A 12614-nucleotide genomic window follows, 5' to 3' on the forward strand; every position below is an offset into this window, starting at 1 on the left:
ATGTCCACCCTGTGCCACAACCATTAACATATATCCTATTTCATTTAAAGGGCAACTACTATCTTTACAGACCTGTAAATAGTCCTTCTCCATATGGAAGATGTCTGCCAGTTTTCTGATCGCCTCATAACATTTTGTTTTGTCTGAACTGTGTATGCAGAACAAGACACAGTTAAACACAATATTCCAAGAGCTAATCACAGGGGGGGAATGATTGATGTAGAAAAGGTATGAACATGTTCATGGCTTACCTTTCATAAAGCTCAATGAGTTTCTGGTAGACTTTGGGTAGTTCCGCTTTGAAATCCGTCTGGTCACTTTTCTCATACAGGTTTGCTAATCCCTAAAACAGCAACAATAACGGATCACATTCTAGTCAGCATGTTGACATAGTGATATGCCCCATAACACTGCTCTGGAATAATCTGTGTAAGATTTTGTACGTTTGCCCACTGACAAAGAAATGAACAGTCTATCATTTTAATGGTAGGTTTATTTGAACAGTGAGAGACAGAATAACAACAAAAAAATCCAGAAAAACACATGTCAAAAATGTTATAAATTGATTTGCATTTTAATGAAGGAAATAAGTATTTGACTCCCTCTCAAGCAGAAAGATTTCTGGCTCCCAGGTGTCTTTTATACAGGTAACGTGCTGAGATTAGGAGCACACTTAAAGGGAGTGCTCCTAATCTCAGTTTGTTACCTGTATAAAAGACACCTGTCCAAAGAAGCAATCAATCAGATTCCAAACTCTCCACCATGGCCAAGACCAAAGAGCTCTCCAAGGATGTTAGGGACAAGATTGTAGACCTACACAAGACCATCGCCAAGCAGCTTGGTGAGAAGGTGACAAGAGTTGGTGCGATTATTCGCAAATGGAAGAAACACAAAAGAACTGTCAATCTCCCTCGGCCTGGGGCTCCATGGAAGATCTCACCTCGTGGAATTACAATGATCATCAGGTGAGGAATCAGCCCAGAACTACACGGGAGGAACTTGTCAATGATCTCAAGGCACCTGGGACCATAGTCACCAAGATAACAATTGGTAACACACCAATGAAGGTTTGAAATCCTGCAGCGCCCGCCAGGACCCCTTGCTCAAGAAAGCACATATACATGCCCGTCTGAAGTTTGCCAATGAACATCTGAATGGTTCAGAGGACAACTGGGTGAAAGTGTTGTGGTCAGATGAGACCAAAATGGAGCTCTTTGGCATCAACTCAACTCGCTGTGTTTGGAGGAGGAGGAATGCTGCATATGACCCCAAGAACACCATCCCCACCATCAAACATGGAGGTGGAAACATTATGCTTTGGGGTGTTTTTCTGCTAAGGGGACAGGACAACTTCACCGCATCAAAGGGACGATGGACGGGGCCATGTACCATCAAATCTTGGGTGAGAACCTCCTGGAGTGGCCTAGCCAGGCTCCAGACCTTAATCCCATAGAAAATCTGTGGAGGGAGCTGAAGGTTCGAGTTGCCAAACGGCAGCCTCGAAACCTTAATGACTTAGAAGATCTGCAAAGAGGAGTGGGACAAAATCCCTCCTGAGATGTGTGCAAACCTGTTGGCCAACTACAAGAAACATCTGACCTCTGTGATTGCCAACAAGGGTTTTGCCACCAAGTACTAAGTCATGTTTTGCAGAGGGCTCAAATACGTATTTCCCTCATTAAAATGCAAATCAATTTATAACATTTTGACATGCGTTTTTCTGGATTTTTTTGTTGTTATTCTGTTTCTCACTGTTCAAATAAACCTAGCATTAAAATTTTAGACTGATCATTTCTTTGTCAGTGGGAAAATGTACAAAATCAGCAGGGGATCAAATACTTCTTCTCTCTCACTGTATAATGTGTAGATAATGTGACTTTTGGGTAGAGCTGGGCGATATGGAATAAAAATCTGTGACGAGAGATTGCCTGAATTGATGTGATAATGATAAATAGAACGATACATTTATAACATTAATGTGCACCATAGTCTCTTTTTTATTATCCTTTAAATCATCTTAGATGTAAAGTCCCTTGTTTAGGGGACCTGCGTGGTTCTGGTACCAGTTCCGTCCGACATTTTTGCTTGTAGGACACCATAGATCGAAATGGCTTGTATTGAGCGGTAGCCCTGATTCTCACAGACACAGGAGTATGTCTCTTTTGCCTGTGTCAAGCAGGATGTGAAATCAGACACCACATGAAGCTGGGATGTCCCTCTTACCATTTCATTATCTCTTCCGACTAACATATGCCTGGAATCCTTACATCGAATCCTTACATCGTAGCGCAGCAGGAGTTTTTTTTGTGGCTGTAGCACATTCAGAAATCGAATTATAGCCAGTAATCTAAAATAATTTATAGATTTTAAACAAGAAAAACACTGGCAGACTGACAAAAGTATGTGATGAAAGGCGAGCTCCTAACGAGTTCAGGAAGCACTCCCTAGAGCCCTGTGAGAAGTTCACCGAGATGGGGGCCGGCGTTTTGATCAAGAGAGACCTTCAGAAAATATGCACATATTCTAACACTAAACATATATGTATTTTACAGTTATAAGGAAGGTGAATTCTTATAGTTAGTAGTTTTATAATTTGAGTTGAGTATAGTATATTTAGAAAGCATAAGTAATTTCAAGCCTTATTCATATAGTTTTGTTGAATAAGAAATGCATCATAAAATATTTCATATTTGTACTGTGTCGTTAAGCTTGTTTTCTCAAAAGTGACTACACCTCAGCAACTATTTTTACCAGAAAGGTGAGATTCAACCTGAGTATGCAGCATTACTAGTTACTGTTTATGTTACTGACCCTCTCACTAGTTACTGACCCTCTCATGAAAAATAATTACTTTTGGGGATTACGTAGATTACATGTATCAGGTTTTAAACTACTACCAGTAATTTCATTAACAATCACCCATATTAGCAAATGTATTTCACTTCAAACGTCACATTTCTCTGGTATAGGTTACTTATCATAATGAACGATACCAGTGAAACGCCAGCTATAAGTGATTGTGTACGGTCAATGTCGATAATTTATGGTTTGTCGTCGCAGCTCTACTTTTGGGACACTCTTCACTTGATTGTCCAATACAGAAGCCTATGTCTAGCGAGGGCCTGTATTAGTTCAGTTGATCTAGGTGTGATGTATCTCCAGTACCTGCCAGGCCAGCAGCTGCTCTGGCTCCAGCTCCAGAGCCTTCCTGTAGGCTGTCTGGGCCTGGTCTGGTTGCTCCAGCTCGCTCGCGGCCACACCAATGAACACCCAGGCATTGTAATTGTTCTTCTCTAGTTTCAGGGCAGCCTGGTGGGGGAATTTGGTTTGATTTGAGACAGAATACCTTTTTCAAAACAGAAAATCCTACAATACACCCAGTTTCCCCTCACACTATTGGTGTGTGTAGAAAGAACATAGAGAAATGGGCAAGGACTTACCTTGCAGTGTTTTAGCGCCTCTTTAAATTCCTTGTTCTTTATGGCATCTCTGGCATTTTTTAGAGCTGATTTAACTTCTTTGTTTGACATTGTATCTATAAATCCAAGTCAGTGAGAAGTCAATTAAGATACCAGTCATAGTTGTCACCAAAATTAAGCAATTGGGTTAAAATTAATAGCAACAGGAGTGGAGTAAAATTAGCCAGCTAGCCCAGACATACAGTGCTTTCAGAAAGTATTCAAACTCCTTGACTTTTTCCAAATGTTGTTACATTACAGCCTTATTCTAAAATTGATTAAATAAATATAAATCCTCTGCAATCTACACATAATACCCCATAATGACAAAGCTGAAAACAGTTTTCTGTTAAAAAAGATAAAGACCTGAAATAACTTATTTACATAAGTAGTCAGAACCTTTGCTACGAGATTTGAAATTGAGTTCAGGTGCATCCTGTTTCCATTGATCATTCTTGAGATGTTTCTACATCTTGATTGGAGTCCACCTGTAGTAAATTCAATTGATTGGACTTGATTTGGAAAGGAACACACATCTATTTAAGGTCTCACAGTTGAAAGCAAAAACCAAGCCATGAGGTTGAAGGAATTGGCCGTTGATCACGTTGAGGCACAGATCTCGGGAAGGGTACCTAAACAGTTCTGCAGCATTGAATATCCCAAAGAACACAGAAGTTTGGAACCACCAAGACTCTTCCTAGAGCTGGGTGCCCGGCCAAACTGAGCAATCGGGGAGAAGGGCCTTGGTCAAGCACCGATTGTCAGTGACCGAGCTCTAGAGTTCCTCTGGCGACAGAACAATATCTGCAGCACTCCACCAATCAGGCCTTTATGGTAGAATGGCCAGATTTAAACCACTCCTCAGTAAAAAGGCACATGACAGCCCGCTTGGAGTTTGCCAAAAGGCACCTAAAGACTCTGACCATGAGAAACAAGATTATCTGGTCTGATAACCAAGATTTAACACTTTGGCCTGAATGGCAAGCGTCATGTCTGGAGGAAACCTAGCACCATCCCTATGGTGAAGCGTGGTGGCAGCATCATGCTGTGGGGATGTTTTTCAGTAGTAGGGACTGGGAGACTAGTCAGGATTGAGGCAAAGATGAACAGAGCAAAAGTACAGCGATCCTTCCTGAAAACCTGCGCTGGACCTTAAGACTGGGGTGAAGGTTCACCTTCCAACAGGACAACAACCCTAAGCACAAAGCCAAACACAATGCAGGAGTGGCTTTGGGACAAGTCTCTGAATGTCCTTGTGGCCCAGCAAGAGCCCGAACTTGAACGAACATCTCTGGAGAGACCTGAAAAATAGCTGTGCACCAATGCTCCCATCCAACCTGCCAGTGTTCGAGAGGATCTGCAGAGAAGAATGGAAGAAACTCCCCAAATACAGGTGTGCCAAGCTTGTAGCGTCATACCCAAGAAGACTTGATGCTGTAATTGATGCCAAAGGTGCTTCAAAGTACTGAGTAAAGGGTTTGAACACTTATGTAATTGTGATATTTCAGTTTGCAGAAATGTATAAACATGTTTTTGCTTTGTCATGCATGGGATGTGTAGATGGCAGTAAAAACAATTTAATCAATTTTATAATAAGGCTGTAACAATGTGGAAAAAGTAAAGGGGACTGAATAGTTTCCGAAGGGACTGTACATACCCCATTCATAGACGCGAACTGCTTTAATTCATATTGACTATCTTCTGATCGGGGTACTTAAAAGACCAGACAACAGTCAAAACATTATTTAACTAGGCAAGTCGGTTAAGAACACATTTCTATTTACAATGAAGGCAAATGAACAGTGGGTTAACTACCTTGTTCAGGGGCAGAACATTAACACGCATCGTTTGCAATACGTTTTTTGGAAAATACCTTTCATATCTGCGAGAAATAAAAGTTAAGAACTACACTTTTTACAGGGTTAGTGTTACGTCGCTTGTTAAAAGACCACCTGTGCAAATTAGATATCTAGGGTGCCCCAAACACCTGTGTAAGCATAACTCGGGAAGTGTAGTTTCGTTAGCTCAGATGGAGGCACCCATAGATATGGTTCTTTACCAAACTGCAACAGTAAGTGTTTTATTTGAAGGATTATTTCTCGCAGAAAGATACGGCCATATGTTACGAAAGCTCTTTATTGACGTTTCTAAACGTTAGAATATAGCGTCGGTATTATAGTTCACACGAACCAGTCGTGGGCGAAGGTAATCGCTGAAAACGAATTCCGCCCAGTCTTAGTTAGCTTAGACACAGATGAAAGGAGAAACTTAAGTTATATTCTTTGGCTTAGATCTCGTTGTTTGGGTTACCAGCTAGCAAACTGACTTGGCTAGCAAGGTAGCTTGTCATCAACCTAACTACTAACGTTACTAAGTAGAGCTAGCAATAGCCTTACTACATCTAGTTACTGTAGTTATTAACTAAATCAAAACAGATTTGGTAACGTTAGCTAACAGTACTGTTAAACGGTTGTTTACACTAGTATTTAGGTAGCCTTAGCTTGCTTGGCTCACAACACGTAAAGATGACCAGCAACAAAACATAAGCGTTAACTTTACCTGTAGCTTATCTAGATGTCTGTATTCAGTAATTAAAACGTATGTTATAGCTAATTCAGCAACGCGCAATCATAGGTCTTTACTAAAGGGTGTTTGTCCCGGAAGTGAATTCTTCAAATTCGGGCATTGATTAAAAAAATATATATTTAAAACTTTTAAATCGAATGCCATGATTGTCTCGATTAAATAAAGCCTTTATATTTAAAAGGGGGGGGAGAAATTACCTTTTTCTTTTCTGGGTAAATTTGACTCGGAAGTACAACAATGTGCACTTTCATTTGTGAAACTATTTAAATGCCCAATGAAGCCGTTTTTATATCAAATAACTTCTGCGTAACAATGACGTACCTTACTGTAATATATTTCCGATAAAATGGGCAAAAAAATATTTTAACAAAATATTTCTCAAACAAGTATTTGGCTCGGACTGGGAGTAACCTAACAGGCGTAAATGAAACTCCTGACAATTCACTACCTTTACCACATTAACTGACGCATTTCTTCCTATTTTATTGTGATACAGATTAAATTATGGTAATTCAGAGACTAGAGTTGTGTAATCGTATAAAATATAAACGCAACAATTTAAACGATTTTACTGAGTTACAGTTCATATATGGAAATCAGTCAATTTGAACCAAAACATTTGGCCCTAATCTATTTCATATGACTGGGCAGGGACGCAGCCATGGTAGGACTGGGAGAGCATAAGCCCACCCACTGGGGAGCCAGGCCAAGCCAATCAGAATAATTCCCCCCCCCCCCCCACAAAAGGGCTTTATTACATAAATTGTTCTCAGTTTCATCAGCTGTACGGGTGGCTGGTCTCTAGATGATCCCACAGGTGAAGAAGCCGGATGTGTAGGTCCTGGGCTGGCGTGGATACACAGGTCTGATGTTGTGAGGCTGGTTGGACATACTGCTAAATTCTCAAAAATGATGTTGAAGGCGGCTTATGGTAGAGAAATGAACATGACATTTTCTGGCCACAGCCTGGTGGATATTCCTGCAGCCAGCATGCCAATTGCACACTCCCTCAAAACTTGAGACATCTGTGGCATTGTGTTGTGACAAAACTGCACATTTTAGTGTGGCCTTTTATTGTCCCAAGCACAAGTTGCACCTGTGTAATGATCATGCTATTTAATCCGTGTCTTATGCCACACCTGTCAAGTGGATAGATTATCTTGGAAAAGGAGAAATGCTCACGAACAGGGATGTGAACAAAATCTGAGAGAAATAAACTTTTTGTGCGTATGGAACATTTCTGGGATCTTTTATTTCAGCTCATGAAACATGGGACCAACACTTTACATTCTGCATTTATATATTTTTTCAGTATAGTATCAGGTGTTTTTCTCTTTTCAAAGGGTAGCAGATAGAGTTTTACATCTTGACAGAATAAAACATGATTGCACAGAGCCAGGTCAGGGTGGGGAAGAAAAAAAACCCTCATGGCTAATCAGTTAACACTTTTCTACATTTTGTTATCAATTCCCTCAGATTTTTGTATTGGTCCATGCTATCTGGGACCCTTGGGACGTCCCTAACCCATTGCAGTTGAAATGTAAAATGGTTAAGGTAATGGTATGGGTTAAGTTTAGGGTAGTGACATCCCAAGGGTCCTGGATAGTACGGAATGAGAAGATGGTGGACCGGGATAAAAAAGGAGAAAAGTGGAACAAGTTTTGAGTGAATATGGAGGAGTGGATCACACAGACCTTTTGGAAGAGGTACAGTACAAGTGTGTTGAGTGAGGAGGAATTAACTGCGGTGGCAGGTGCAGTGTAGACCGCCAAGTTTGAGCCTTGTCCAGATGATTACAAAGATGATTCTGGTGAGGTGGGAGTGAGATCTTTGGAGAATGGATCCTGAGAGCTTTTGTCCCAAATCCATTACAGTGTTTTAGGTGTCAAGCTTATGGTCATGTGGCTGAAGTGCGCAAAAGGGAGATTCCAAGATGTGAGAAGTGTGCAGGAGGACATGAGACAAAATAATGTGTTGTATCGGTGGAAAAAGGTGTGTGTGTGTAAACATAGCTGTGGGAAATACGGGTGCTCAAGGTGCTGCAGCACCCCCTGAAATTGTATTTTTTTCACCCAAAAGTTGTGCACTGGACCTTTACTAGTCCTGTATTAGAGGACCTATATACTGTATCCCTCTGTAGTGCGGGCAAAAAAAATGTATCACAGAGGATAGCTGTTGTGTTGGCAGCTGCAGAGTACTTGGGTGTTCAAGTATTTATTGTAGACGAGTTACAAGATGTTTTGAACGATAGTGTCCCGTTCTCCCAGGCTGCTGGCCTGGAGCAGGATCAGATGGGGCCCAAGTAGTGGAATATTGGTGAGGTTTTACATAATGGGTGCAGGGTTTGTTGGTCTGGCAATTTTTCACAAAGCGTAATGAATTCATATTAGAGAATAGTAGGCTGATACACAGCCAATACAGTAGGCGGCAGCATGCACCTATAAACTCTTGGTGAGCGCTTGCACTTCAAGAAGGATTACAAGTGGGATGCACTGTCGAGCGCTATGTCCCGAGGGGTTTGTGCTGATTGTGCAGAGATTGCCAGTCAAATGGCATCCCTTGACAAGTCAAGAACAAGATGTACAGTACCAGTGAAACATTTGGACACACCTACTCATTCCATGGGTTTTCTTTATTTACAATGTAGAATAATAGAGAATACATCAAAACTATGAAATAACACCTATGGAATAATGTAGTAACCAAATAAGTGCTTAACAAATCTAAATACATTTGAGATTCTTTAAAGTAGCCACACTTTTGACATTCTCTCAACCAGCTTCATGAGGTAGTCACTTGGAATGCATTTCAATTAACAGGTGTGCCTTGCTAAAAGTTAATTTGTGGAATTTCTTTCCTTCTTAATGCGTTTGAGCCAATCAGTTGTGTACCACCCATTTACAAAAGATAGCCCTTATACGTCCATAGTATGGCAAGAACAGCTCAAATAAGCAAAGAGAAACTACAGTCCATCATATGTTAAGACTTGAAGGTCAGTCAATCCAGAAAAGGTCAAGAACTTTGAAAGTTTCTTCAAGAGCAGAAACCAGAAGTGGTCTTGTGATAATTGTTCGTGTTTCTAATGGTCAGAGGGAGCAGGCGCTCTGTGTTAAACAAATGGGGTCGAAATGTGAATTGTTTTGCTCTCAAGAAAAGGGCGCCAATGAATGCAGTGATTACTCGGGTAGAGGTAAATGTGAAAGCTGACCAACTGAAGGGGAAGATCCCCTGTGTTTGTGATGCTCGTCGTTTGGTGCAACACAGACAGGGTGGTGTGAGTGGAGAAAGAGTCACTGTCGTTTTGATTTTAAGTATTTTCCCGACAAAGTGATGTTAGGATTTAGAAGTTATCCTGTATGAGTTTTTGTGCCAAATACATTAAGATGTTACAGGTGTCAAGCTCATGGGCAAGTGGCAGCAGTGTGTAGGAGGGTGGTTCCTAGGTGGGAGAAGTGTGCAGAAGGGCATGAGACAAAGGAACGTGTAGCTTTGGGGAAAGTAGTGTTAAATGGAGGGGTGCCCATGGGGCTGGGGATTAGAAATGTCTCGTGCGAGAGAGGTTTGAGGTTTCCAGGGTTAGAGTAGTGCAGACGTTGTCATATGCTGAGGCAGTGAATAAAGTAGAGGAAGATGGGTCAAGGGGGAGGGATCCTGAGAGGAGTGCTGTGGGTAGTAAATATGTACCAGTACAGAGGGATAGGCCAACAAGTGATATGTTTCAGTAAGATTGGATTTTTTGCATTTTTAGCAATGGTTATCAACTGTACTGCAAGAATGGAACATAAAGTCACAGAAAATTGAGGTTGTTGTGGCAGCTGCAGAGAAGTATTTGTGTGTGCGAGACTTGACATCAGAAGAGTTACAGGGTGTGTTAAGTGGTGATGTCCTATCCTTTCAGGTTGTTGGCATGAGGTAGGAATAAATAGGTTTAATTAGTGGAGTAGGGTGGTGTTTTTGTATGTATGTATGTATGTATGTATGTGGGTGTAGTGTTAGAGAGTAGGGTATTGTTTTATTAACAACAAATCAATAAAGTGTATGTATGTATGTATGTATATATATATATATATATATGTGTGTATATATACAGTGCCTTGCGAAAGTATTCGGCCCCCTTGAACTTTGCGACCTTTTGCCACATTTCAGGCTTCAAACATAAAGATATAAAACTGTATTTTTTTGTGAAGAATCAACAACAAGTGGGACACAATCATGAAGTGGAACAACATTTATTGGATATTTCAAACTTTTTTAACAAATCAAAAACTGAAAAATTGGGCGTGCAAAATTATTCAGCCCCCTTAAGTTAATACTTTGTAGCGCCACCTTTTGCTGCGATTACAGCTGTAAGTCGCTTGGGGTATGTCTCTATCAGTTTTGCACATCGAGAGACTGACATTTTTTCCCATTCCTCCTTGCAAAACAGCTCGAGCTCAGTGAGGTTGGATGGAGAGCATTTGTGAACAGCAGTTTTCAGTTCTTTCCACAGATTCTCGATTGGATTCAGGTCTGGACTTTGACTTGGCCATTCTAAGACCTGGATATGTTTATTTTTGAACCATTCCATTGTAGATTTTGCTTTATGTTTTGGATCATTGCCTTGTTGGAAGACAAATCTCCGTCCCAGTCTCAGGTCTTTTGCAGACTCCATCAGGTTTTCTTCCAGAATGGTCCTGTATTTGGCTCCATCCATCTTCCCATCAATTTTAACCATCTTCCCTGTCCCTGCTGAAGAAAAGCAGGCCCAAACCATGATGCTGCCACCACCATGTTTGACAGTGGGGATGGTGTGTTCAGTGTGATGAGCTGTGTTGCTTTTACGCCAAACATAACGTTTTGCATTGTTGCCAAAAAGTTCAATTTTGGTTTCATCTGACCAGAGCACCTTCTTCCACATGTTTGGTGTGTCTCCCAGGTGGCTTGTGGCAAACTTTAAACGACACTTTTTGTGGATATCTTTAAGAAATGGCTTTCTTCTTGCCACTCTTCCATAAAGGCCAGATTTGTGCAATATACAACTGATTGTTGTCCTATGGACAGAGTCTCCCACCTCAGCTGTAGATCTCTGCAGTTCATCTAGAGTGATCATGGGCCTCTTGGCTGCATCTCTGATCAGTCTTCTCCTTGTATGAGCTGAAAGTTTAGAGGGATGGCCAGGTCTTGGTAGATTTGCAGTGGTCTGATACTCCTTCCATTTCAATATTATCGCTTGCACAGTGCTCCTTGGGATGTTTAAAGCTTGGGAAATCTTTTTGTATCCAAATCCGGCTTTAAACTTCTTCAAAACAGTATCTCGGACCTGCCTGGTGTGTTCCTTGTTCTTCATTATGCTCTCTGTGCTTTTAACGGACCTCTGAGACTATCACAGTGCAGGTGCATTTATAGGGAGACTTGATTACACACAGGTGGATTGTATTTATCATCATTAGTCATTTAGGTCAACATTGGATCATTCAGAGCTCCTCACTGAACTTCTGGAGAGAGTTTGCTGCACTGAAAGTAAAGGGGCTGAATAATTTTGCACGCCCAATTTTTCAGTTTTTGATTTGTTAAAAAAGTTTAAAAATATCCAATAAATGTCGTTCCACTTCATGATTGTGTCCCACTTGTTGTTGATTCTTCACAAAAAAATACAGTTTTATATCTTTATGTTTGAAGCCTGAAATGTGGCAAAAGGTCGCAAAGTTCAAGGGGGCCGAATACTTTCGCAAGGCACTGTATATATAATTACACACTGCTCAAAAAAATAAAGGGAACACTTAAACTACACAATGTAACTCCAAGTCAATCACACTTCTGTGAAATCAAACTGTCCACTTAGGAAGCGACACGGATTGACAATAAATTTCACATGCTATTGTGCAAATGGAATAGACAACAGGTGGAAATTATAGGCATTTAGCAAAACACCCCCAATAAAGGAGTGGTTCTGCAGGTGGGGACCACAGACCACTTCTCAGTTCCTATGCTTCCTGGCTGATGTTTTTGGTCACTTTTGAATGCTGGCGGTGCTTTCACTCTAGTGGTAGCATGAGACAGAGTCTACAACCCACACAAGTGGCTCAGGTAGTGCAGCTCTTCCAGGATGGCACATCAATGCAAGATGTGGCAAGAAGGTTTTCTGTGTCTGTCAGCGTAGTGTCCAGAGTATGGAGGCGCTAACAGGAGACAGGCCAGTACATCAGGAGACGTGGAGGAGGCCGTAAGAGGGCCTCCGCCTTTGTGCAAGGAGGTGCAGGAGGAGCACTGCCAGAGCCCTGCAAAGTGACCTCCAGCAGGCCACAAATGTGCATTTGTCTGCTCAAACGGTCAGAAACAGACTCCATGAGGGTGGTATGAGGGCCCGACGTCCACAGGTGGGGGTTGTGCTTACAGCCCAACACTGTGCAGGACGTTTGGCATTTGCCAGAGAACACCAAGATTGGGAAGTTCACCACTGGCGCCCGGTCCTCTTGACAGATGAAAGCAGGTTCACACTGAGCACATGTGACAGACATGACAGTCTGGAGACGCCGTGGAGAACGTTCTGCTGCCTGCAACATCCTCCAGCATGACCGGTTTGGCGGTGGG

The 12614-nt window shown here is 41.6% G+C and overlaps 1 protein-coding gene across 2 annotated transcripts in view; it reads right to left on the reverse strand.

Annotated features, from left to right (window-relative positions):
* Positions 1 to 6262, reverse strand: part of ttc37 (tetratricopeptide repeat domain 37) — a 36977-nt gene extending 30715 nt beyond the window's left edge. Inside the window, exons 1-5 of one of the 2 annotated variants that reach the window (XM_036979437.1) lie at positions 6242 to 6262; positions 3441 to 3535; positions 3166 to 3309; positions 252 to 343; positions 73 to 148 (exon numbers count right to left, since the gene is read on the reverse strand). In XM_036979437.1, coding sequence (XP_036835332.1) covers positions 73 to 148; positions 252 to 343; positions 3166 to 3309; positions 3441 to 3530 — 402 coding nt within the window. In that variant the 5' untranslated portion in view covers positions 3531 to 3535; positions 6242 to 6262. Of the gene's footprint in view, positions 1 to 72; positions 149 to 251; positions 344 to 3165; positions 3310 to 3440; positions 3536 to 6017; positions 6146 to 6241 lie in introns of those variants that run through there. The other variant, XM_021605314.2, reaches the window with a different exon arrangement.
* Positions 6263 to 12614: the final 6352 nt, after the last annotated feature.

This window comes from Oncorhynchus mykiss, chromosome 6 (genome assembly GCF_013265735.2).
Source record: "Oncorhynchus mykiss isolate Arlee chromosome 6, USDA_OmykA_1.1, whole genome shotgun sequence".
NCBI classification, from domain to species: Eukaryota; Metazoa; Chordata; class Actinopteri; order Salmoniformes; family Salmonidae; genus Oncorhynchus; species Oncorhynchus mykiss.